The following is a 27,170-nucleotide window of genomic DNA, read 5'->3' as shown; positions in this document are numbered from 1 at the left end:
AGAGGAGAACCTGAAACGCTCTCGAGCTGCTTCTTGTTGAAATGGCTCTTGAATTATATACACAGAGAGTGAGTGTGTGAAATAGACCGTTAAGGCAGATGAATCATCACCAGGAGAAAGAAAAAACAAAGGAAAAAGGAATAAAAGAAGGGTCAAATGGGACATTGGAAGTTTGAGATAGTTTCTAAGGAAATGAGCAAAGCAAGTCCGAGACAGACCAGAACACTTGGCGCCAACGCATGCGCCACCGCTTACGTAGGCAACCCTCTCACACGTGCTGCAACATAGGGGGACGTGATGGAGAAATCCTCGCATGATTGATAAGGTTATATAGTTTTCTACGTCCCTATGTTTTTGGCTTCTTCCTTGGACTTACAATCATGCTAATTAACAAATGCTAACGACGGGCACTCTCTTTCGGAGTCCACTGCGAGCATTTGGACATATTCGTAGACACGCATAATCTGCCTGCGTCCTAAGATTTTTCTTTATGCGGTATTGTAAATTCATTAATAGATTGTTACCATCTAAGTCTAGAGGATGTCGATGGTTCCCTCGCATAAGGGCTATTTTTCCTGTCTTCCAGTGGGCTTGAGATTATCTTCCCTTTATGTGTTCCTCCAAAGATCACAGATCCACCATCAACTAGTGTATATGTCATGAATTTTGATGAATCTACCGACATTTGTCTCGAACATCCACTATCAAGATACCACTGACATCTTTTTTTATCTTCGTTGGACTGAGTTTAAGAAACACAAATTTGTTTCCTCTTTGGTACCAAATATATTTGGGTCCTTTCATATTAGAGACAAATGAAGGAATTACTTCGGTTATCAAGAGTTCTTCTCAAGTTTCATAGCCTTAACCAGAATGGGATTTTTTTTTGTTGATTTTAAAAAATGAGATCGATAGTGATTGATAGTTGGATAGAAAGGATTTTTTTTTTTTGACATAATAGAAAGGAATTTGACAAGCTAAGATTTATTTAAAAGTTTCTGAGCTCAAAGAGAACATTTTGAAAATTCGTATGCCTTCCCTTTTTATAAAAGCATTCTCCTTCTGTAGTTGGTCACATTCTATTTTGGTAGACTCAACTTCATTCTATAGAGCTTGGTATCCTTTTTATTTCACGAAAACTCTTACTCTTTTAACGAAGAAATTTCCTGTTTCAGCTCGGAATTCTTTTCAGAAACTTTTCTCAACTCATCAAACATTTCTTTAAGCATGTCATACATTTCGTCACATATAAGTTCAGAAGGTTCTACCTTATCAGCTTCTGATCCTACATCAACCATCGAACATAGGTTAGCTTTTCTCTGTATCGTCACCATTGTTGGACTCACACTCTATATCACTCCACGTCTAAGCTTTCAGCGCTTTCTTCTTCTTTCCCATCTTTCCTTTCTTTTTCTTCGACTGAGAACGACTCGGCTTTATATGTCTTGGTTTTTTGCATTCAAAACATGTGATTTCTTTGCTTTTTAACTCTTTTTTTCCTTTTGAACTCTTGCTTGGTTCGACATGCTCGTATCCGTTCTTTCTTTTGTACTTCTTTCTTCTTCTCATGTAGCTTCTGGACCTTTTGATAGTAAGGCTACTTTTTCATCGTTGTCTTCATTTGATGATGTATTATCTGCATCGAAAGGGTTAGCATAAAAACAATAGCCCTCTTACCTCTTGAGTTGTGCTCTTTGTTTTCAAGCTCTACCCCGTAAGCTATGAGAGTTCCCACGAGTTCATTCAAAGACAACTGTTGGATTTTAAGAGTCTCTCAAATTTTGGGGCGAACCTGAGAAATGTCAGCCCAATGCGTCCCACCCCATAGATCCCATGTCGGTTTCATCAATATCAAGGGTTCAAATGTATTGAGCTCACATGCACACATATTACTTGAGAATTTTTCCATAACAACAGCGGTAATAAACTTGGCATGCTTTGTGCTGCTGATGGGTAGGTAAGGCTTAATTTTGCTTCCTCAATATATACACAGTATGTTATGAGAAAATCCTCGCTGTGCGCAAATTGTGAAATGGCTAGTTTAATACACAATGATTTCAATACTATTTTTTATTCCTTTTAGATAAGCTTATATATATAGTTAAACTATTAAAGCAAGGTAAAAAATTGCCTAATCTTTACATGGAAATATTACTCATTGTTCATGATAACTTGGTTTCAAATATATAAGTACTATCCTTAAACTACATTATTTAAATGTAGCGAAAACACATATAGTCGAGGAAATACTTTTTTTTATCATCTTGTAATAATTTGCATCCATTTCCTAAACTTAGCACTTTTTTTCCTATATGAAAACTCTTTTATATGGCATGCACGTAAGGGACTTTCCCGTGAAGCTTTTCTTGTTCTCTAAGGATAAGACATCATACTAAACGAAAAATGACACAAATGGTTCCTTAACTTTGGCTCAATGTATAATGATATCCTTGAAATTTTAACTTGTTCAATGTGGTCCCTGAACTTTAACCCAATGTGCAACATCATCTCTGATTTTTTAATTTATTCAATGTGATGCCTGGGCTTTTGGTAGATATTCAATCTGGTCCCTAGACTATAAGAAAATATCGATTTTTTTTCTTCCACTAATTCAAGTAGTTGGAATTTATTGATTTAACTTCCAATCAAGCAAGTTTGAACGGTTGACAAAAAAAAAAGGTTATACATGAATTATCCACATAAGAGATTGAACTCAAATTAGAATATAATAATCCTTGTTTTTGGAATATAATATTCCTTTTAATTTTTTTAATTTGTTCAACTTGGAAAAATGATTATCTATATTTTTTGATGACATGGATTTTATATCTTGATTTAAGTTGAATATTTTACGTGGATAATCCATGTGTACTGTTTTTTTTTTTCTCCACCATTCAAACTTATCCGATTGGAAGCCAAATCAGCAAATTTCATCCAATTAAATTAACATAAGGATAACATTGAACATTTTTATATAGTGTAGAGACTAGATTAAACATTTACCAAAAGTTCATAAACAACATTAAAAGAAATTAAAAATTTATGAACAACATTACACATTGGGCCAAAGTTCAGGAATCATTTTTGTAATTATCCCAAAACTAAAAGCAATCTCTTTGCTAGGTAGCATAAAATATTACCGCATCTTTTCAAAAACAAAAAAAATTTGTGTAAAAAACAGTTTGTCTATTTACAAGTTAATTATAAAAATCGAAAATTCGTGCAACTGGGCGCCCGTGGCCTAATGGATAAGGCGTCTGACTTCTAATCAGACGATTGTGGGTTCGAGTCCCACCGGGCGTGCCTGCTTCTCATTTTTTATTTTTTTTTATTTTGCAATTTCCTTAATAATTAGGTGAAATTATCTCATCAAAGAAAAAAAATCTCAGTTGCATTATACGTTTTGAAATCATTAATGACTATTTTAGAATAAATAAAAAAAAATTAAATACTAGAGGCTGAAAAACGGAGCTGAATAAAACAAATGTGCTTGTTAATAAATAAATGATTGAAGGATGTTTTTTCTATTCTTTTCCCGGCTTATGAGACTGAAGCGATGGAAAATGTACGAGAACGTTATCGTCGAACATGCTAAACGTTTTTGCTGTTAATATTTATCGACAACGGAAACGTCTGTTGGATCATTTTCTCAAGCGATACAGACGGCGAAAGATCAAGAAAATATTTTTCGTTTAGGTTAATACTATGAAAAATCTCAAATTGGTACACCTCAGATAAATTTACCCCAAACCGGTACACCTGTGACAATTTTACCCTTCGTTAATCTTCGTTGAATTTTACAGTCAAATTTTTAAGTTAGATGACACATGGCAATTAACGGGTATACCAGTTTGGGGTTTTACCTTCCATTTATTACAGTTTGGGTTTTTTTGTAGTAAAAAAATTATTTTTGGATAAATTTATCACAGATGTACCAGTTTAGGATTTTTCATGATATTAACCCTTTCCCTTTTTGCTGATTTTCTAGCAAATAATCTCCCGGAACTCAATCCTTCTCTTATAATTGTTGCATATAGCTTCATTGTGGAAGACTTTTTAAATGGACAAGAGACGGGGCACGATGAAAAATTTATCAATCTATGAACAAACTGAGAAATCGGTGAAATATTAGTTTTTTTTTTTTCAAATCAATTTAATTGCCAGAACAGATTATCCAAATCATATATGAGATAACTTGAAGTTTAATTTAGAAAAAAAAAAATGAATTGCAGGCGGGGGTGTTAACATGTTAGACATAATTGATATTTTCAAATAAATGTTAATTAAATAGGAGAAAAGAGATATATTACTTGGAGAGAACAAAGTATGGACAGAAGGACCATGAAACTAGAACAAAACTAGTGCAACTTCTTTTCTTCAACAATTTTGTTTTTACAGGGCACCCAAGTTCTTGAGGCCAAGAACAACCCCAACACCGATGATGTGGCCAACGCTGCCGCAAGCCAAGGTGTCGGCGAGAGTGAAGCCGGCCGGGTCGCCGGTCTGCAGACCCGAGTCCCTCGCCTCCAACTTCAGACCGGCGGTGGCCTTCCGGTTCGCCGACGGCGCCAACCCGAACCTCCCAGCAAACAGCATCAGGGTTGTTGTGGTCACCATGATCTGCACATACACATGATGCACCCGTTTCTTCAAATCCACCAAAATCTGAGTTTCTAACAAAAAAAACCCGAAACAAATTGGACTCCGAAGACGGTCGAATCAGGTCCGGGCTCAGTCCGATCTCGAACCATACATAATATTTACAGTTCCTAGTCTAACACCTTTACAATGACCCGATTCGATCCACGTGGGACGAACTCTCGCTCCACTAAAAGGACAAACTCCACATTTACACATCACTCCATAATCCCTTCTTTTAGCAAAATTATACGGGATTCGAGGTGTCGCGGTTTTAAGACGGAGAATCTCCATGATCTCGGGCGAAATGCAAAGAAGTCCAATTTAGAAGGAAGAATTCATTGGGTATCATTGAATTTTCCGGAAAAAGATAACATTACATGATGAAGTGCAATGTAAGCTTAGGTGCAGCTTACCAAGTTCGTGGGCGAACCAATGAAGTCGCAGCGAGCGCCCAACCTTCCCTTTCCCTTGCGCCTCATCGGCTGAACAACCGCAGCCTGAAATGGGCACGAACACGAATTTGACCTACTTAAGATTTGGTGCAGAAATGAACTAACAGGGCAATGCACAAGCAGCAAATCTATCAGTATGCAAACCCAATAAGTTTCTTGAGAGTCAGCTTCCTACCAGACTCTGCACGGGAGCTGCTGAAGCAGTGGGCCTGAGGCCATTGAACTGAGGTAGAGATGTCATGACTGTTGTTGCCATTGTTGTGCTGAAACTGAGAGAGATCGAGCTACAGATTTTCTTGGTCTCTCTCCTTCTTCAAGCTGTGATTTGATGATTTTGACTTTACAGATTAGTTTTGTGCAGTCCAAAAGGGTTATAAGCAAAACTCAGTGGCAGATTCTGCATCACAGCCACATGAGCATTCTGTGGCCTCAGACAGCCAGCATTGGATACATCACGATCTTTGCCGCCGACGTGGCGTTCTGCCATTGGGTTCACCGGTTTGGATAAGGTTTCGGTCGTTTGACGTATTTCTCTGGATATGATAGTAATATGTCCCCCAGCATAGGATTTATTCTCTCTTTCTTTTATTTTTGGAAATTATATTTGAATGATGGAAGAGCTTAATTTGCATGAAACTCGTGCCGTCCAAGGGCCAAATTGAAAAAAAAAAAAGGCAAAATTATATGGGATACTCGCCAAAAAAATCCTAAACTTATTGTACGGATACCAATTATGTCCTAAACTTTTCAATTTGACCAATTTAGTCTTAAAATTTTGACAATTTGCCAATTTAGTCATTCTTGCCAATTTTGACCGGAAACCGCTGACATGAACACCGATCATCTTATGTGACACAGGAAACCGCTGACATGGAAACCGCTGACATGGACACCGGAAACCTCTAACGTGGATAATTTTTTTATAATTTTCTGAATTTATTGTATATTTTTTCTTTTCTTTTCTTTTCTTTTCTTTTTCTTTTCTTTATTTTCCATTGTGGCCGGCAAGGGTCGCCAGGCCTTGCTGGTAGTGGGCAAGGCTTGTCCTCGCCAGCCGCAGGCAAGGCGGCCCTCGCTGGCCATAGTAGAAAAAAAAAAGAAAAGAAAAATCAAATCAAATAAAAAAATATTCAGAAAAATTATTTATAAATTGAAAAAATTATCTACATCAGTATCGGATATGCCACGTAAGACAACGGCATCCGCGTCAATGGTATTCGGCCAAAATTAGCCTGAATGACTAAATTGACAAATTGTCAAAAAGTTTAAAACTAAACGGGCCAAATTGAAAAGTTTGAAACTAAATGGGCCAAATTATCAATGAGACGAAGAAAGATCGAATTAGCCAACGTTCGGAAAACAATAATATTTAGGAATCTAGAATCTGATTTTGGAAGAGATTTCGTTCACCCCAACTCTAATCTTTGCCTTACTGTATCTAATGTTTTATATGTAGAATTGGATTAGTTGTGTTATTATGTGTTCATTGTGTATAAGGAATAATTGTCCATAAAATCATAAACCTATTGTGCGCCAGCCTATTCAGCTCTAAACCTTTCAATTGTACAAATTTAGTCATAAACATTTGGATAGCTTGCTAATTTATTCCTTTCAGCCAATTTTGACCGGAAATCACCGACGTAGACACTGGCCGTCCTATATGATGGGTGCGTGGTCAGTGTCAACGTAAATAATTTTTGCATTTTTAAAAAAAATTCCGAATTTTTCCTTCTTTTTTTGTGTGAATTGGGTCATGTGAATTGATTGGTCGGACTTATTTTTTCTTTCTTTTCTTTTCTTTTCTTTTCCCCTTTCGCTCTTTTTTTATGTTTTTATTTTTATAAATTTATTTAAATGCACATTTGATTTGTAGATTAAAATTAAGGTAAGAACATTGGGACAAAGATTAACGTCTCATCGCAGCAATGAAGATGAATGATTGTGACAAACTTAATATATCTAAGACGGTAGACTTCGACTTTGAGGGCTTATTAATAGAGTCATTATGAGATTATAGCACTCTGATAGAATCTAGGGTTCCCTCAAATAATGTAATATCTTGCACCGGGTAGTATTATCAATCCTGGAATTGTACTCGTTAGAACACAGAAAGTCGAGATGAACCACCTCTTGGTGACCCAATATAGCTTGGCACATCGTAATTTGCCTCAATCCAATTTCATCTCTCACTCAGGTCACTGAGAAGCACAAAAGCAAGATGATGTCAGTTATTATGGTCAAGCTCACGGATTATAGTATTTCATGGATTATACTGTCGAATGTAATGAATATACATATAAATGAGTAGTAATAACAACAATCTCCGTATAGTAATCCTTAGAGCCTCAAAGGGACGAATCATGAATTTCAAGATAAACATGTTACCTTGTCGTTAGGTTCTCAACTCACTTTCCAAGGCCATGATGAAATCTATCTCAAATCCTATGTATTTTGGGCTTTCTTGCTCTACTTTAGCCAAAAGAAACGACAAGATCTGATCCATTTGACCAAAGAAATTTTAAAATTTATCATTACAATCATTGAAAGATCAATGAGAAAAAATAAGAAGCTTCTAAGCAAAATGAGAGATCTCAAACTATTTGAAGAAGATCAAATTGAAAAAGGAGAGTATTGCTGACACCTAAATTTTAATATCCTATTTAGTAATTTATTACATGAAAAATTAGGAATTGATTTTTGATCTCTAAACAAAAATATTAATTAAATTACATAGCATATAGTCACTAGGAGCATTTGCATTAGTAGAAATAGGTTTTACCAAGAAATTAAAAAAAATGGGATAGAAAGAAGGGGGGGGGGATCAGGGTTGTTCGCCTCACACGAACTCTAGCTTCCGTCCATCCTTTGTTTGGTTGTTGTGTGTGTTGTTGTTTGTCTGTCGAGAGGCCCGGCCCCGAGTCGAGTCACGATTGAGCCGAGAACCCCTTGTTTCGGTAGTGCACTCTAATTGTTGTTAAAATGCCCGAATAAGATCCAATTTTGTTTAGTTGTTTTGGTCAGAGTTGAGCCGTCAGTGTTCAGCCTCGCCTTGTCAAGGCATCCCCGTGGCGTTTGACATTGCCGGGTGTCGGCCGTTTGGCCATTTCGATGCGTCCCCGCCGCTTCACCCACTGTTTTTGCGTTTGGCCGAGAGGGGGTATCCTTGACCTGCGGCATCGGGATCGGCTACAGAACGGTGACCCAGGTGAAGGTGTCATCGTCAGGATGGCCGATGTTTCTCAGTCCGTGGCCACCATTGTGGCAGCTCACAGAGGCTATGGATCTCACAGATTGAGCGCTCGAGCAGCGCCCACTGTGGTCGCCGATGAGGCGTCGCCGGCTAGGTGGTAACCGGGCCGAGTCGGCCCGCGACGCATCCTCGGCCAAACGGAGACAAGCAGCATCTCTTTGCCATGGCCATCTCCGTCGCGTTGAGCTACCGCGAGGCTACTGGGGAAATAGTTACGAGAGGGAGTCGGGTCGGCTAGGCCTGGACTGGGTCGGGCCCGGCTCACAGGTCTGGCCGACTAGGCCTGCTTTGGTTTCTATTGGGCCGGTTTAATTTAATTATAGCTTAGGTTTGTAATAGGTTATGGGCTAGGCTTAGTTTTTTGCTTTTTTCTTTTAGGGTTGCCAGACTGGGTTTATTTGCAAAGCCCAGTCCATTTATGGACTCGGACCGACACGCTCAGGTCAGATTGCCTGTGGCCGGCGACTGGTAAGCTGCCGACCATGTGTATCCCCCATTTTTTAGGAAAAAAAACAAAAAAAGAAAACGAAAAATATTCAGGAAATTATAAATATATATAAATTGTCAAGTCAATCGAGTCTTTATAACTAAGTTACCTTATTTTTTGTGGGATAAGTGTACACGAAGTCCTAAAATTTATCACGAAAGTACAATTAAATCCTAAAACTTTTAAAAAGTACAATTAAGTATTAAAACTTGTCACGAAAGTGCAATTAGGTTTTACTACTTTCGTTTTTTTTTTTAGTCAGAAAGTCTTACTACTTTCAAAAAGTGCAATTAAGTAATAAAACTTGTCAAGTCTATGCAATCAAGTTTGTTTATTAAGTCCGTCCAACCTGATAAACAGAAAATGCTAACAAGTTTTAAGGTTTGATTGCAAAAACTTAACAAGTTTTATGAATTGATTGCACTTTTGTGATGATTTGTAGGACTTTTAGTAGACTTATCCCTATTCTTATCGACAGGACCCAAACTCTTTTCCTTTTGAAGGAGAGTTATAAGAGCATCGCTAATTGGTAGAGAATTTCAATGAATAAAGCCTTCACATGCGATTACTTAAACTTCTAGATAAACCGGTAGGGATACTATAGTCATATGTATCGTTAGAACAATAAGTTATGTACTTTAACATTCTCAAGACTACCGTTTTCCTCACAATTTAGGATTAGTTTCCATGCTTTATCTTAGGTCGAATTCCAATTTTTGCATAACGATGAGTGTCATAACAATTAAATACAACTATACCAATTCTCCCGAAAAAAAAGTCAAATAAAAATTTGGGTGCTTTATTGAGGCCTTAAATACATTTTATTGTTAGAATGTTAATCAAAATCAGAATTCAAGTTCAGGACTACCAAGGTGGTTTCACAAGATCATGAGTTCACTTCACATCATGAACGGGTCTCTAAACAGCTTGTATTGCATTACTTAACTGTGGCATGCTTCATGTGGAGATCTTCGAATCATCAACTTCGATACCACTTGTTAGTTTAACGCAGTAGAAACCCGATACTTTTAACCGAGAGATCATCCCAAGGGAGTGCAAGTCTAAGATCATCAATATATCCAATTAGATCAATATTAACAAAAAAAATTTAAGAAAATATGTTATGAGTCAATCATAAGATATTAATACCTCTACCGTACACCACATCCTCGATGTAGGACTTTTTTTTGTCTAAAACTTTCCCACGCATATCTCTAACAGGTCCAATGAAGCAAAGAGCAATTTCCTTTTGTGGGGATAAAATCATGACACGAGTAAGATCTGGGATATATTTTATTTTTCCTTTGACCAAAGCAAATAAAATCAACCTGTGAGTAGATTATCTCTCTTATTGGAGACAAAAACAACAAAGGGCCGTACCCTAAACTACGTTGTAATCATTCACATACATTATTATATACCCATCCATTTATTTATATGTCTTGGGTGTTCAAACATTGTTCTTTTGTCAAAAAAGGACATGTACAATGGAGGGTCGAGTCCAATATTAAACCTTACCAATCCCAAAGGTTGTTTCCCAGCTTCAATCATGGCCACTAGCTCTAGACCCTAACCTGGAGCTTTTTCCTCCAATGGCCACACGGACTGGTGAGTTTTGAATTTCGAACACTTTTAATTTAACTGTAGAGATCACAAGCAACACAGCATCAAACGCGTTCGCAAGCTCGAACTCCCCACCAAATCCATACGCAATCAAAACCCATCTCATTAGTCCCACCAATAAATGTGGAACCAATTACTTCCACTCAAGAATTAATTAAATATAATTTGAAAATGAATTATTGGCATTATTGTGGTGAATAAAGAAATCGTCACTGCAGCATCATGCATCACGTGCACTCACTAGAGTGAGCATGATCCGGATAGGCGGTTCCCATCATAGAACCGAAAACCGCCTACGAAGAATTGGTTTTGAAATATTAGAATCGGGAACCGCCCATTGGTTGCATGGATCCACCCGAGAACCGGACCGCTGGTCTGGTCCGATTCTTGGGTGTATCCATGGAACCAGTTCTACCATGCTTCACGCAAATGGAGATGACTAAGATCGGGAGAGGGAGGTGATGAACGGCCGAAGGCAATGCCGTGAGTTGATGGGAGTTAAGAGTGGATGCCATAAGTCGATGGACAATGAGCGTAAGAGTCGAGACCATGAATGAGAGATAGAGATATGACTCAGACAAAGTGAGTGTGAGACAAAACAAGCACTTAATTGATGAGTCTTGAGCTTTAAATTAGAGACTTTATGGTTTTCATTTTTCTTAAAATATTTTTTTTGTTGGAAATTTTTCTTAAAAATTATATATATTACTGGTCCGGTCCGGTCAGGGTAGACAGTTCCACACCTAGAACCGGGAACCGAACCGGTCCCCATGGGAATCACCGATTCTTGTCTGATTTTGGGCAGTCCGATTCCGGGCGGTGCGGGAGGTTCCCGGTTCCTTTGCACACCCCTAACACTCACCAACCCTTGGCAGAGAGACGAGAGCTGGAAATTTGCAAAACAGGATTTTTGAGGATGTCGCTTTTGTTCTCTAGGGTTTTGTGATTGCGAGGTGAAAAAATAATTTCTGAAGAGAGGGAAAAAAGGGGATGATGAAGACACCGTCCGAGGAAACATGGCCAACGAAAACAATAAAAACTAAAAAGTAAGAGGACAAACAAAAGGAAAAACATCGCCACCAAGGGCCAATGCAAGGTTGTCATTAAGGATAATGACACAAACAGTCCTTAAACTTTGGCCCAATGTGTAATTTGGTTCCTGAATTTTTAATTTGTTCAATGTAGTCCATGAACTTTAGGCTAATGTTCCATTTGACTGCATTAAACATTTTCATATAGTTTAGGAACTGAATTGAACATGTACCAAAATTTCAAGGATGACATTGAACAAATTGAAAGTTTATGGACCAAATTGAACATCAGCATAAAGTTCAAGGACTATATTGAACAAATTAAAAGTTCAGGAACCAAATTGCATATTGGGCCAAAGTTCAGAAACTATTTGTATCATTTTCCCTTGTCATTATTATCATATTAGTGGTGATGGCGGTGACCGTGGGAAAATATTCATTTATTTGATTCACACACTTATTTTATTGGAGTATAGTCTCTTCTAGAAAGTCATGTTGCACTGATACTTGAAAAAGGGTTGGTGAGTTTACGAATTTAAGCAGTTTAAAGTAAATTTGCAATAGGGCACACGGACATTTGTGCGAAAGAGAAGAGGAGATAGTGCGGAGAGAGAGAGAGAGAGAGAGAGAGAGAGAGAGAGAGAGAGAGAGAGAGAGGGGGTACTTGACGGGGGAGAAGTAAAACTATCCTAAGTATTGCACCCATTTCTTGTCACCACCCCATTTACCATTGGATTCTGTTAAGGTAATTAAATATTAAATCACGTCTTCATCTAACAATTTAAACTTTTAGAACAATCAGCAGTAATCTCACAAAATCTCATTTGATATCATAACTGGAGGTCTTGAGTTCAAATCTTTCCAGGCGCCATTTGTCTCCCCAATTAAATATGTCAACATTTAGTACTAGACTGAAAGACCAAACTAAGGTGAGGAGGAGTGTTAAAGTAATTAAATATTAAACCACACCTTCATCTAACAGCTTAAGTTTTTATAACAGTTAGTAGTGTGTCCCACAAAATCTCATAAATTCAGTTCATGCGCCACTTCAATAGACAACAAAAGAAAAACTTAGCCATCCATTCAATCTCCTATTTCCCGTTCCGTTCTTCTTCTTCTTCTTCTTCTTCTTCTTCTTCTTCTCTCTCTCTCTCTCTCTCTCTCTCTCTCTCTCTCTCTCTCTCTCTCTCTCTCTCTCTCCTTTTAATCCTTGCCATGCCCTAGCCCACCGGTGCCCTCCCGCCACCTCTCCTTTGCCCACAATGTTGCTAGTGACCTTGTGGCTTACCATCAAGAGCGATGCCAACCACCGAGCTGCTGGACCTTCCTAGAAGCACCCCTATCTCTCTCCTCTTCCCCTTCCCCGCATTTGAGAAAGAGGAGAGGCCGAGCTTAGTGAATCGAGCTTGTAACAAAGTGGGACATTAACATGGTAGAATGTTATTGGTGGGTTGGACCAGTGAATGGGTTAAGACCCTCTAATCCATATAGGCTTTGTATGTCGTGACCTACCCCTTGAGGGCTGCCTCGGGAGAAGTAGGTTTAGAGGTACTTTACGAGACACTCCTTCAGTCCGTACCTCGCGTGACGTTAGTTGTCTAAATTTATGTACTTTATTTAGAATCGCCACTAGCCACGATTAAAGATCGGCTAGAAACCTTAAAATCGAGACGTGAAAGTATCGTCTCGATGCATACAACCAGAGATTCTTAGGGATCGGAGACTTGATTACACTAGTTTTTTTAACTAATGCACTTTCGGTACCTAAACATGCAGGGGTAGTCTTTTTTACTAATCGAGAATCTTGAAATTTTGTCCTAATCATTCTAAAGAGAACAACAAAGAAAGTATTTAAAATGCACAATCAATTGAAATCAAAAATGAAAATGTACAAACAACGACCTAGCATCATCTCTAAAAGAAAAAGCAATAAAAAATTCCTAAAGTAAAGCCCTAAAGGCTTATTCAATTTTGGATTCAATTTTTGTTCAAGCCTAAAGTGTCTATTGAAAGCCCTAAACTAAGAGAATTCTACATTTTTTTTTAGCTTTTCTCACATTTTTTATTTTTCTGAATTTTCTGAAATTTTTTATTTCTATTTTATATTTTTTATTTCGAAAAGGAAAAAAAAAAAAAGGACTCTGGACCCTGTCAAGGAACCCGGTCTAATTAGCCGGTCTGACCCGGACTGAGACTCGCAATTTGGACCGGTCCTTGGGCCCAGTCTAAATTTGGGTCTCTTCTGATGAGCCATCACAACAAATCAAGCCCAAGTTTCTAACCTCATTTGTTTAATTTATTTTGTCCCAATTTCGAGTTCAACCCAATCACACCAACATTGAACACTTTTTGCAGCCCAGCCTCCAACCCGACCTCAAATCTGACCCGAGTAACAAGATCTGACCCGACTCTAATTTATTTCCCTTTTTTTATCCCTATTTTCTATTTCTTTATTTCTTTATTTCCCCTTTTTTGTTTCTTCTTCTTTTTATTTTTTATTTCTATTTTTCTGGTTTTCTTCTTCATGCCTTCACCGAAGTTTCTACACTGCACTTCACCAAAACCGTCGGGAATCTATTACCACCGATTCTCTAACCCTCGCCATCGGCCATCTATTCCAGCCACCGCCGAACTTCCGTTGACTACAACTTACAGCCACCGTCGTCCCTCATCACACATCGGCCACAATAAAAAATAGAGCCACTTATTCTCAATCGGTCACCAATCTCCATCTAATCCAACACGCTAAATCTAAGCACTCATGAACACACGAAACAAGGATAGAGAACTCACTGTGGCGGCCTCAAACCGCTGGCTTTAGCTCCGGCGATGGGAATATATCTCCGACGGAAGTCTCATCCATGGCCGGACCGTTATAAATGAACGCCACAGAATCAAGGAAAAACACGGATTCAGTATTGTGATTCATCGATCAAAGAACAAATCAAGAATAAAAGAACGAGCCCCAAGCATCGATTTCACATAAATCGATTCGGTTCTTCATTTAAGCATTTTGTCAAACGGGCGTTGCGCGACTTAAAGGACGAACTTCCAGTTTGATTTGAACATGATTCTCAATCGAGGAGCGATGTATAAGCATCTAAATCAAGTTGTTCTATAACGGATCAGTCGCATTTTAGCAAGAATTTTCCACAAACTCGGCAATCGGATCAACTTCTCTCGGCCAAAAACAGTGTACACACGAGAAAGAAGTCTTACCTGGTTTGGAAGCAGCGCCAAGTCTTCACGATCGTCTACGAACAGGACCGCAACGGAACCAGGCTGTCTTCCGGCACGGCGGAGAAACGACGCACAACAATGGCTCGTGCGCCCGAAGCGACGAACAACGGTATCTCGTGCGTCCGAAATGGCGATCATCGGAGATTGTTTCCCGGCGACGGTGAACAGACGATGGAAGAAGGGGAAGACATTGCGTGACCCCTTCTCGGGCAAAAAAGGAACCCTCAACACCCCAGGGGGAGAAGCAGTACTGTCCTTGGTATTATAGCTACTTCTTGTCACCACCCCATCTATTATTAGATTCGCGCCATATGCCCATTCCAATAGACAACAAAAGAGAAATTGAGCCATCCATTCAATCTCCCATTTCCCCTTCTTCTGATCTCTCTCCCATCCCTCCCTCTCCTTTTAATCCTTTGCCATGCCCTAGGCCCCTAGCCTCGGCGGTACCCTCTCGCCACCTCGACCGTTCTTCGCCCACAACGTCGCCAGTGACCCCGTGGCCTACCTTCAAGAGCGATTCTAGCCGGCAAGCCACTAGACCTTCCTAGTTGCGCCCCCATCTCTTTCCTCTTCCCCTTACCTGCATATGAGAATGAGGAGAGGTTGAACTTAGTGACTCGAGCTTGTAATTGAGTGGGACAATAAAATGATAGAACATTATTGATAAATTGGACCAGTGGATGGGTTAAGATCCTATGAACCATATAGGCTTTGTGTGACCCCTTCTCGGGTAAATGAGACAATATTTAGTGGTTTATGCACATCACATCACGTGCCTACGTGGCATTTATAAACCCACGTGGACCACTGATAATAGGTCATGTGATACTGACCTGGAATAAAAAAAAATAAAGTTATGTTTGGTTCCTCCCTCCACTGGCGCCCTAGGAAAAACACTCTCTCTCCCCTGTACCTATAGGAGGAGGTGTGAGCAAAGAAGTGAAGCAATTAATGCGTGCATTAATTGTTGTGTCTCTCTCCCCTTCTCCCTCTCTTTTCTCTTTCACGTTAGTTTGAATTTCATTACTTTTTCACTCTTCTCCTTCCCTTCCTAGAAGGCTTCCTCTCATCTCATCGTTGTTCTTATCTTTTCTTCTTCACTTTCATCGTCAGTGGCTCCGGAAACCGCCGATGAAAAGCGGAAGGCCGATCGCAGCGGCTCGGTCCCAAGACCCCCTCCACCTCCGCCTCCACCCTCCAGCCTCCGTCCTCCGCCCTCCGCCTCCACCCTCCGGCCTTTGTCCTCCCGCCTCCGCCTCCGCTCTCTCGCCTCTGCCCTCCGCCTCCCCCTTGCGGCCTCCGCCCCCGCCCTCCCGCCTCAGCCTCGTGGCCTCCGCTAGAGAAAAGTCGCCTCCGCCTCCCGCTCGTCGCCTCCGCCCTCCCGCTTCCGCCTCCGTAATCAGTCAAATATTTTACTGTTGGTGTTGAGGTTTGACTGATCTTTCTGCATAATCCATTTTTTCTAGAAGTCTCTTAAGTTATATAACCCATTATTTATGGAGATGAAAGTGACTAACTGAGAAAATGATTTACAGGAAAGTTTGGAGGAAAAAATAAGATAACTAGAAAGAGAATATTTTCTCTGATTCGTGGGTCTCAAATGAGGTAAGCAACTTTCTACACCATGCTTGTTGTTGTTAGTCAAATTTTACTGGGAAAAATTCTATCATTGTGTTTGTGGTTAATTCTATAAGGCAAGCTTTTTTAAGCCACGATTAGTGGAGCTGACAGATTTTGAAAATGATCGACAGGAACATGTAGAGGAAAAAGATTGTTGTAGGTTTTGTTATCTATTACATTTATTTGCTTGGATTACTTTTGTTGATTAAACCTAATTTAATTTTGATTATATGATATTATTACTTTAGTATGGCATCTCGAGGATTTTCAAATTGGTCGATTGATTTTCCATCCAAGATATGTCCATGTCCTCAAGGGAAATTATGCACGGTAAAAAAAGTGCAAAAAAATCCTATTAATCGAGGAAGGTTATATTATGCTTCGACTTATAATGTAAGTGTATCAATTTACCATATCGTGCATGTAGCATGTGTGACATTTGTAATACTTGATATTACTTTACACTAATTTTTTTTTCAGACAAATAATTGTCGGGGTTTGTACAATGGGTTGAAGATTATATCGAGGAATGCGAGGATATCGTTCAGCCAAAATCTGCCTAAAAATGTGGACGTAGTCAATTCTAGGGAGGCATCAAGCGAAAATGAAGAATTGGCAATCATAAAAGGAGATTTGAAGTTAATTAGAAGAAAAATAGGCTTTATTATGTCAATGATAATATTATATGGAGTCATCGTATCTTTCCTTCTTGGAATTGTGATTTCTATGTTACTATATAGGTAATTATAGGAGTTAATCTTGATGGTTATGTAGAACTTGCTTTACTTTACTATGATCAGCTTAACAAAAGTTAAGACGTTGGCTCTTATTTCTCATTTTCAACAACAAAGGGCGATCGTGGAAATTGGTCCGCCATATATCAGTTTACTTTTTCTAGCTTAGAGAACCTCCGGGTTCGTCAGCCATGTACTGCACGATTATGAGTGAACTCCCCAGTTGTTAACGAATGGGTTATTTCTTCACAGGATAGTAATGTTATCTTAGGGAGATGGGTATTCATAGACCTCAAACACTAGCAATAAGTAAAGCTTCAGTTAGTGATTTGCGGTTGTTCATATATACTTGCTCGAATTCTTCTACAATCGCTGGATCATCTTCTTCTCCACTCATGTAAGTTCTCTTTCTCTTGGAACGGTGACGAAACCAAATAAAGGCTAGAAAAAGAATGAGCAAAATGAAAGAACCTGAACCTGAGATAGACCATAGCCACAACTTGCTCGAATGTTTTTCTGAACCTAAGGCATGGAAACTCAGCTCTAATGTGCAAGTGATGGCTGGAAAAAAGCGTGGCAGGCTCTTCTGGTGAAGGAAAGGTGAGATAGTTGAATTCAGTTACCTGACGCCTGAAAAATGTTATCACCCAGCATCTTTAGAGCACAAGTTTCTGAGTTTTGTGATTTAGACAATTCCACTGTGAATAGTGTCTAATTGCTGAAGTTGATTCAGTAAATCGGAAGTTGACTGGGGCCTGCAATTTATTCATGGCTTTTTCTCTGTTAGAATACGTAATTGCATGTTGATTTAGGCACTCTTTAGTGCATCTGACAGTGGCGGAGATACTTTAGATGAGAATTCATAGTTTTGTGTTTTTGCCAGTGCATAGTCTATTACTATCCCTCCTGCTCTCCTGAATTTATAGTCGAGCCAATTTGGTCGTGCAGTTTGGTCGTGCAGTTTGTTCGCGCTGTGCTACTGCTGTTGCTGCTTTGAGACTTGCGAGTGCTGCTTGGAGACTATCTGCTGTTGCTGCTAGTTTAACCAAGAATTGTTCCTTGATTATGGAAAGACAATAATGTTTGGAAAGACCGTATTTCTTCTTTGTGCAGTCGTTTGGAGATTTCATTATCCAATAATTGGTCATGTAAATGGGTTTATCAAATTGAAGTGTGCGTGGTATTCGATGTCTGTAATAACATGAACGTGTTTGTTTGATATTCCTCCCAGAGTTCTTTCTCTCACGTTTTAGATTCGTCGAGATGTTCCAATTTTCAAGCACCATGAATTAGGTTTATGATCACATCAGTGATTGAAGGCAATTCCTGAGAAGCTGCCAATACATCTGGAGCTGAATGACAGAAAGTTTATTTACATGTCAAAATTTCATATAGAATATACAATTTACAATGACTAACAATAGAACATGGCATGTTATGAAAACAAAACTGACCATAGTTGCCAGTATTTAGATTACCAAGTCATTGCGACTTTAACATCTCTATAGTTCATGCCCCTTCTATCGGTTATAAAAGACATACACAATCGATTTTTCAACTAGCGCAAGTTCATCCTCTCACCATCTTGTTGCCTTTCTGTCTAGAAATTTCTTACCGTTAATGGCCCTTCCACTTCTGGCCAAGTCGATGGATCACCTCTATCACTCTTTCCATTATAAGTAGACCTGTCAAAATGGGTCATAAATCCATTTCTTAACCCATATATTAGTAAATGGGTCATAAATGGGTAGGAGTCTAATATTAGTATTAAATGGGTCATAAATGGGTCGTAAATGGGTCATAAATGAGTTTACAACTGATTTAAACTTAACTCATCTCTCTCGCCCTCACTCAATCTTGCGCTCATTCACTTCGTACTCTCATCTCAGTTTGGGTATGAATTTTCCTAGATTTAATTAAATATGGAAGTGTTTTAGCAATATGGATCTGACCGGGTATGGGTTGAGTATGGGTTGGGTCGGATATGGGTCAAGAAAATTACATTACGCATAAATGGGTCATAAATGAGTTAATGGGTCAATTTGGATCGGACATCTAATTATAAGTAGACTGCAAGGGAGGAGAACTCAGCATTGGTCGCATAGAAATAACACCTGACGTGTAACGTTCGAGCTACATAATAACTTTAAGGAAGAAACAAGTTTTTGACAGGAATCAAGACCGCCAATCTTAAACCTGAAACCATATGCATTGATTCAGAGTATCTACAATGATCATTCATCAAGTCATCTACAATGATCATTCATCAACTATAAATCTCCCAGTCCATCCACACTAGACCATGATGGATTCACAACAAGAATTAGAGATGCTAGGCACCCTAGAATTATAGACTTGGCAATCGCATTCACTTGGCTTGGCTAGCCAGTGGATCCGTGAGCTTCAAAGTGTACCAGTGCATTCAAATGAGCATTCATTTCATCTCACATATGGAGAAAACAATACATCGCTCGATCCAATCTCCATAAGAAGTATGCCCATCAACCACACATGCCAAGCAAACCACCTGCAAACAACACCATTAAAGCCGCGCAACGAGTCTACACATTAGATACCAAAATTTTGGGCTGAATTTGCCAAAAGGATCATTTCGTTAAGCATCTAAATTGTTTGACTAGAACCACATACAAGATGACTTCACCTCGAGCATCAGGGATACAGAATAACAGCTAAAGCTATTCTACAAAAAATTTGTAAGAATGAACAAAAGATGTAACTATTAACTCAAGTGAATCCTCCAATCAAACCGAACTTCAATAAGAACTTCTTTTGATCACAATCCAGCATCTCGCTCATGCTACAGCCGATGTTCCTTTGGCTCAAAAATTTGTAACGTCGCTCTAGTCTATTTTCAAACTATGGGGAAAGAAGTCAGGATAATCAGCAGCTTCATCGAGTTGTCTCCCCATTATATCAATAAAAAACCTAATCCGAGGTTTTAAAGAGTTGTTAATGCTTTTAATCAAAACTGGAGGATAACCAATCACCAAATTCGCTATCTACCCATCGTAGTCAATGATCACCGAAGGTCAATCCTGCAAAAAAGGAAGAGTATCATAATAACTTCATGGCTTTCATTGATAAAATCACAAATTAAACAAGCATCATACCTTGTGTGAGGTGCCTCCTGCGCATGAAGATGGTTTTCTCTTTCACTTTTCATTAGCACCCTTCAACTGAGTGTTTGCTACACATTTTGGTCTTCTTCGAAGGGGATCAAGTATTTGAATTTCACAGTTTTCTACATCTTCAGCTTCATCACTTTCCACCAAGAAATTAACATGATCATTACCTATCAAAGATTGCATTTTGTTTGTGATATGGGAGCGAAGACGCGGCAAGGTTGTAGTTCCAAGCTCCTCTATAACATCATCGTTTGCACTAATATTCAGAACGCTGAAAGCCAATTGCATCAATCTCTTCAAGCGTAATGTTTTTTACTTTACCACAGCATGAGAGCTTTATCCAACAACACAATAAGTCCCTTGTTTTGCAGCTGTTGCCCACCTCTTCAGAATGTATTGTGAAAGAATGCTTGTAACATTTACATGTCTCGAGATGCATAAAGTATGCCAACACAACCATCCTCACATTTCAAAGAACTTGCAGCTACATGTAATGGTTAAATCACTTGAACTAAAACAAACAACATGCCTCCTTTCACTACTTTCAGTTGCCACAATATAAGTGTGCACTGGCCCATCAATTCCGATCTACAAACACCCACAGACAAAGCATGCAAGAACTCATCCTGAAATTTTCGATAAATGACATGAGTGTATAAATTTGCAGCATGTTTCAAAATTCCACTATTTTCAACCATAATCCCCGGCTTTCCTCGAGCACACTCAAAATCATCAACAACTTCAGAGTTGCGCATTTTTTCTGGTTGCTTCTCATAATGATTGACAAATTCAGACAAGGTCATGGTCTTGCATGCCATATCTTGAAAGATGTTATTTGTGCTCTCACTTCTTTGTGTGGATCTAATTCCTGCAGAAAAAATATCTCAGCCAAATGTAGGACACCATTTATGACGCAGCTGATACATGTTATTTAACCACTTGTGGTCTCCCAAGCTCCATTCTTGACACATAACTTTCCAAACATTCTCCATTTCAAATTCGGATTCACAATGATATAAAAGCTTATGCCAACAGTTATCGCGAAAACTCGGATTTGTAAGAAGATGCCCAATATGATCCGTAGCATTTTTCGCAATGTGCCATACACATAAACGGCGATTAGTATTCGGAAGAACAGTCTTAATGGCATTCGCCATGGCATGATCTTGATCGGTGAAAGTAGTTTTGGGTGCTTTATTGCCCATTGCCTCTAAAAAGGATCAAAATGCCCAAACAAAAGAAGCAATAGTTTCATCCAATAAAAATACACAACCAAAGAGAACATTCTTCCAATGATGATTCAAGCCAACGAAAGGTGCACATATCATATTGTACTTATTTGTACGGTAAGTTGTATCAAATACCACCACATCTCCAAAACTTTCATAGTCCAGCTTGGATACACCATCAGACCAAAAAAAGTTGGTCAATCTTTGTTCCTCATCCAGTTGAAATGTATATGAAAAATTGCTTCCATTTGATTGTAAGTAATTAAAATGGTTAATGAGACTTTGACAATCACCTTCACTAATCAAATCCCTTCTCTTTGATTGTAAGAAATTTTGACAATCACGTAAAGTGAAGCCAATATTCTCTTGTCCTCCCGCTTCACCACTCAGGTAGGAGTGCGCTTGCATAGCCCTTATACCAGCTCCAGCCATAGAAATCAAAATGCTTTTATTAGTATCTGTCATGTGCCTGTATGATCTTATCAAGTGTTTTTGATTATCGTCAATGAAAGGATGATTATGATCATCCTTAAACTTGTCAACTATCCAAACTCCATTTTCAATTTTGAATTTTACACAAGCTTGACATCCAGTTCTCTTTACTGTCCTATAAGCATCTCTTTGTTCATGAGGTAGGATTGGTGGAGAGTGTCATTCACAATTACAAAGAAATGTGCATGTTCGCAATATTCCTTTTTTATTGTTTTCCTTTTGTCCTCTTCTCACTCCAAACCCCTTGGAAATTGCATATGCATTGTATGTCTTATATGCTTCATCCTCGTTAGCAAATATTATGCCAATTCTAAATTCAAATTCTTTATCAACATTATGCATAATGATATTATCCACTACAACCTCTACAAATTTTTAAAAGCAAAAATCTGATCATTTAAAGAAGGCAGATAAAGTGAAAACAAACTTTAATTCTAAAAAGATGAGTCATACCCATTTGTCTCGAGAACAAATCGAGCTAGCAGCAAAGTACTCGGAATAATCTGTCGAAAATTCGTACAAATGTAAGTTACTGACCGTAAAAGATTGTGAAGTGTGCATATTTCAATCATAATTTGAAATGAGTGTAGTGAAGCATGTCTTAATTCCAGTCAATCGAGTGTAATTATAGGTCTCTGCATTCCCAAAAGTTGGTATTTCTGAAGCACGATCACATACTTGGAAGCAAAAGCCTATTGCAATGTGTGTGGTGAACTTGCAAGATCTACAAATTTAAAAAATAAAAAAAAACACAACGACTCATAGATATCAAGGATGCTACTGGCGGAAAACCCTCCAGCAAGAAAGACGCAACAGAAAATTCCCTCATACACATTTAAAAAAAAAACATACAAATCACATCACATATCCAAAGATAAATCATTTTCAATTTTATCTTTAATTTCAGTACTGATTTGAAATCCAAACTTGAATTTGATTATAGTTCATGTGGAATGTTGGGCTTGTCAAGTGTTTAAATTGGGCTTGATGATGTTAATGAAACTCGTTCATGTTTGAATGTGGTCTTGACCAAAAAGATTTCAGGTCGTGACTAAGTCGAGTTTAATTGTTAGTGAGGTTGACTGACTCAAGTTACCGAAGGCCCCTGTTCAACTTCATCTGGTATATCTGAAGTGGCAGTGATTTGTTATTGAAACTCGGAACTTCACAATCTCTTTGAGGAAAAAATCTCCAAGTTTGCCTTCATCCTTGTTCTTGAGAGATAGATGAAAGACATCGGTGCTTGTTGCATGCTATAACTCTTATCTATGATTTGTGCATGTGCATTATTTATGAAATTCGAAGTTGGTTTGCTTCACGTACTTCTGCTTTGAGTTGTAAACATTCCCAAGTAGAAATATAGTTGCTCATATCTTGGTCCTAAGTTATCATGAATGTTACTTGACTAACAACAACAAGCATGGTGTAGAAAGTTGCTTACCTCATTTAAGACCCACGAATCAGAGAAAATATTCTATTTCTAGTTGTCTTATTTTTTCCTCCAAACTTTCTTGTGAATCATTTCCTCAGTTAGTCACTTTCATCTTTATAAATAATGGGTTATATAACTTAAGAGACCTCTGAAAAAAAAATGGATTATGCAGAAAGATCAGTCAAACCTTAACACCAACAGTCAAATATTTTACTGATTGCGGAGGCGGAAACGAAAGGGCAGAGGCGACGAGCGGGGGGCGGTGGCGACTTTTCTCCGGTGGAGGCCACGAGGCTAACGCCACAAGGCGGAGGCCACAAGGCTGAGGCGGGAGGGCCGAGGCGGAGGCCGCGAGGCTAAGGCGACGAGGCGGAGGCCACAAGGGGGAGGCGGAGGTGGGAGGACGGAGGCGAAGGCGGAGACGGGAGGACAAAGGCGGAAGGTGGGAGGGTGGTGGTGGAGGCCGCGAGGCTGAGGTGACGAGGCAGAGGCCGGAGGGGGGAGGCGAAGGTCGGATGGTGGAGGACGGAGGCGAGAGGCAGGAAAAAGCCACCCAAAACCTTAAATTATGCCTACTGTGACATATTTACTATAAATATTTTTCTGTAACATCAAAAACCTTAAACTTGTATATGTATAACACATTTACCCTCCATCAATGAGAATCATTAAAAATATGCTTTCATGGACACCAGAAAGTAAACAATATTGACATGGTTCCCACGTGAGCTAAGCAAAATAAAAACGATGTTTTAATCAAAAAATCATAACGAAACCTTGGCGGAGAGTAAATATATCACATAGGTACAAGTTTGGAGTTTTTTTTGTCACAAGAAAAAATTTAGAGTAAATGTGTTACAGTGGATATAGTTTAGGATTTTTAACGTCACAAAAAAAATTATGATAAATATATCTGGGCATAATTTGAAGATTTTTTTTATGACTTTTTCCCTCAGAATAACTCTACAGTAGTTTTTTATAGGGCAATTATTGGAATCCCATGTGAGGATAATTACAGAATGCAGTGGCATGGGAGAAGTACGATCGAATGGGAATTATATGCTCTTTTTTTTTGTCTTCTAATCCAAAATGTCATGCGGACGCACCAACACAACCACTGTTCTAGCAAATGAAAAGCTATTAAAAGGACAAAAACCACATTAAACACCGTCGTCAATGGCCTACAAGGGGCACATAAGAAAAAGAAACTTATCAAGAGTCTCACCTTCAGGAGAGAATTTTCACATGATGTTTCCATAAATCTAGTACATGACTGATCAAAACTGACCCCAGAATTCAATTTTTGGGAGCGTCGATCCTCACCAATCCCACCTGAAGTTTGTCCCCATCACTGTATCTGTAATGTCTAATCCAGTTTCTCTTAGCTCATCAAGTCGGTCGGGATTCGACCAAACCAAGATAATCAATCTCCGACTAGCGCACCACCCCCCTCTAAACTTAAAGATCCCGAAATCAAGTCAATCTTGAAAAAAAAACAAGAAAAAGATTTTTGAAAGAAAAATACGAGCCTCACATAGAACAAGACAATTAAATTTGGTCTGCACCGTTTTAAGAGTCACAGGACTTTATTTGATAATGTGATCACGATCGCTATGAAAAGACAATAATTGAAGTGATTGAATTTGATGGCTATTAACACTCGCTTTACTCTTATATAAAAATAATCTTTAGTGAGTGGAAAATCGCGCTACTAATTAAAGGACCCAAGTACGAGACGAGAGAGAAAGAGAAAGAAGCGAAAAAGAAGGTAGAAAAGGCGCGGAGTATCAAACCTTTCCCTTTTTTTAGGCCAAGAGGCATCACCCGCTTCCCTAAATTTCCTTTCCCATTTGAAATTGATGACGATACCCAAGAACGATGTGATTTTCATCTTTCGGACCCAAGAACGAGACGAGGGAGAGAGAGAGAAAGAGAGAGAAGGGAAAAAGAAGGAAGAAAAGCAGCTTCCCAAGGGCCCATTACTTGTCTCCTCAGTAATACCCAAGAATGATGTGATTTTCATCTTTCGGATCCAAGAACGAGACGAGAGAGAGCGAGAGAGAGAAGGGAAAGAGAAGGGAGAAAAGCAGCTTCCCAGGGGCGCCCATTACTTGTCTCCTCAGTAATACCCAAGAATGATGTGATTTTCATCGTTCTCCAAATGGAACCTAACACTTTCTAGCATCGCCCCGATGAGGATCTCGCGCCCATCCTCTCCCCCCTTTTTTTTCCCCCCAAAAACCCCCAAAGGAATAAAACTTTCGTGTAATTAATCATGTCGTCGACCGAAATCCAGAGAAATATAGCTGAAGGATCATCCGTTTAATTATAATATTATAATATTATATCATTATTTTAATATTATTATTATTAATAAATTAATAAATTTCGAAAATTAAAAAAATAGAATTGAGCTAGGAAATCGCCTTTTCTTGCCTTTTAGTTTGATTAGTGACATGCTTGATTGCACGTTGTTTGGTTTGCATGTTTGAATTGTGTGTTTAATTTAACCTTGCATGCGGACGTTTAGAGGCATGTTGGGCCGTTGTTTGCGCACTTCCCAAGTATTGATTATTGTTTCCTTAGCTTGGTTGGGATTAGGACCCTAGGATTCATTATCGATAAGAAGACTGCATGAACACTTTAGTTGATGATTGAACAAGATTAGGTATCGAAAGGACACTAGTTGGGTAACTAGTGTAATCAAGCCCCCGAACTTATTGAATATATGGTTCGTAGGAGTAAGGCAATTCTCCCGTTGCTTTACTTGGGTACCTAATCGATCCATGAAAAACTGATTAGTGGCGACTGCTAATATTAAAAACTTGAATCATAAGTTGCGAATTGATAGAGGTTTGGGAAAGCCCGAGCTAGATTTAAACTTAGTAATTCATTAGCCAAATCCCTAGGCGGTTCCACCCGATTCGTGGAGGTCCTGACAAGTATGAGGAATGGAAAAATAAAATAACTCAATGCCCATCTTTTGTACAGACAAGATGACAAGGCTAGGTTGGTAGATAATCCGAAAAAGCAATATGCTTTGGTAGACATATGAGGAAATATGAATGGAAGGATCCTTGCCTTTCCCATCATAATCTAACAAATGAACCATTATAATGGGTTCAGTAGGCAGGTGGGGCAAAGGAATATGCCTGGAGGTGCGGTTCATGACCTCAATTTCTAATAAATGTGACAGAAATAAAGCGGTGCGGATTATGTAAGAATGGATATATCTCATCGTATATCATGAAACAAAGTAGGCAAGAAAGAACTTATATTCCTCAATCCGATAACAATGCATACAAATAATATTAAGGGAAAATTTCAAATAGGTACCCAAAGTGGGGTCTTTTTCTCAAAATAGAGTCCAAAGTGGACATATTATCAAATAAGGGTCTGAAGTACCCAATCGGTCTCAAATAAGGGCCCGAAGTACTCAATTAGTCTCAAGTAAGAGCCTAGTTTTGCCGGTTGGTCAAATGCACACCGGTCGGCAAGCATGTTACTGTTTCGACGATCAGAACAAGGGTAATTTCGTCTTTTACTTTTTAAAATTTTTTTCTTTCTTTTTCCTTTTTCTGTTTCTTTCTTTTCCTTTTCCTTTTCCTTTTCCTTTTCTTTTTTTTTCTCTCTTCCCTCCTCCGGCCATAGCCGGGGTCGGCGGAACCTTGGCGAGGGTTGCCCTCGCCGACGTCAGGCGAGGGCCACACTCGCCTGGGCTGGGCGGGCGAGGGTTGACCTCGACACTGAGGTCGTCTTCCAGAAGAAGACGAAGACGAAGAAGAAGAAA

At 39.0% G+C, this 27,170-nt stretch overlaps 1 protein-coding gene, 2 long non-coding RNA genes and 1 other non-coding gene across 5 annotated transcripts; 1 reads left to right on the top strand and 3 right to left on the bottom strand.

The window, feature by feature from the left end:
* The first annotated feature begins 3,230 nt into the window (after positions 1-3,230).
* TRNAR-UCU (transfer RNA arginine (anticodon UCU)) lies at positions 3,231-3,303 on the top strand. Its single transcript has one exon. It is a non-coding gene; the product is annotated as a tRNA-Arg (tRNA).
* Positions 3,304-4,348: 1,045 nt separating this feature from the next.
* On the bottom strand, positions 4,349-5,716 carry LOC115687281 (photosystem I reaction center subunit psaK, chloroplastic). Its single transcript, XM_030612792.2, has 3 exons — positions 5,269-5,716; positions 5,055-5,138; positions 4,349-4,620 (listed from the first exon to the last, which is right to left on the bottom strand). The coding sequence occupies exons 1-3, from the start codon at positions 5,347-5,349 to the stop codon at positions 4,393-4,395; spliced, it is 393 nt and encodes a 130-aa protein (XP_030468652.1). The 5' UTR covers positions 5,350-5,716; the 3' UTR covers positions 4,349-4,392.
* A 3,883-nt stretch (positions 5,717-9,599) lies between these two features.
* LOC130140369 (uncharacterized) lies at positions 9,600-14,901 on the bottom strand. Of its 2 annotated transcripts, none has more exons than XR_008818383.1 (2): positions 14,278-14,901; positions 9,600-9,891 (listed from the first exon to the last, which is right to left on the bottom strand). It is a non-coding gene; the product is annotated as an uncharacterized LOC130140369 (long non-coding RNA). The 2 variants fall into 2 exon arrangements; XR_008818382.1 differs by having other exon boundaries at positions 14,704-14,901.
* A 4,753-nt stretch (positions 14,902-19,654) lies between these two features.
* Positions 19,655-20,497, bottom strand: LOC130140441 (uncharacterized). The gene is made up of 2 exons (XR_008818436.1): positions 20,213-20,497; positions 19,655-20,137 (listed from the first exon to the last, which is right to left on the bottom strand). It is a non-coding gene; the product is annotated as an uncharacterized LOC130140441 (long non-coding RNA).
* Between the last annotated feature and the right edge of the window lie 6,673 nt (positions 20,498-27,170).

Source organism: Syzygium oleosum, unplaced genomic scaffold (genome assembly GCF_021117445.2).
Source record: "Syzygium oleosum isolate NSW1041296 unplaced genomic scaffold, Sole_v2.1 Sole_v2.18, whole genome shotgun sequence".
NCBI lineage: Eukaryota > Viridiplantae > Streptophyta > Magnoliopsida > Myrtales > Myrtaceae > Syzygium > Syzygium oleosum.
This window is presented reverse-complemented; position numbering and strand designations above follow the sequence as displayed.

Coding starts and splice junctions, on each gene's coding strand:
- LOC115687281 (XM_030612792.2), bottom strand. CDS start 5,349: ATGGCAACAACAGTCATGACATCTCTACCTCAGTTCAATGGCCTCAGG. Junction 5,139..5,268: donor CAGCTCCCGTGCAGAGTCTG/GTAGGAAGCTGA, acceptor TGCCCATTTCAG/GCTGCGGTTGTTCAGCCGAT. Junction 4,621..5,054: donor TTGGTTCGCCCACGAACTTG/GTAAGCTGCACC, acceptor GTGTATGTGCAG/ATCATGGTGACCACAACAAC.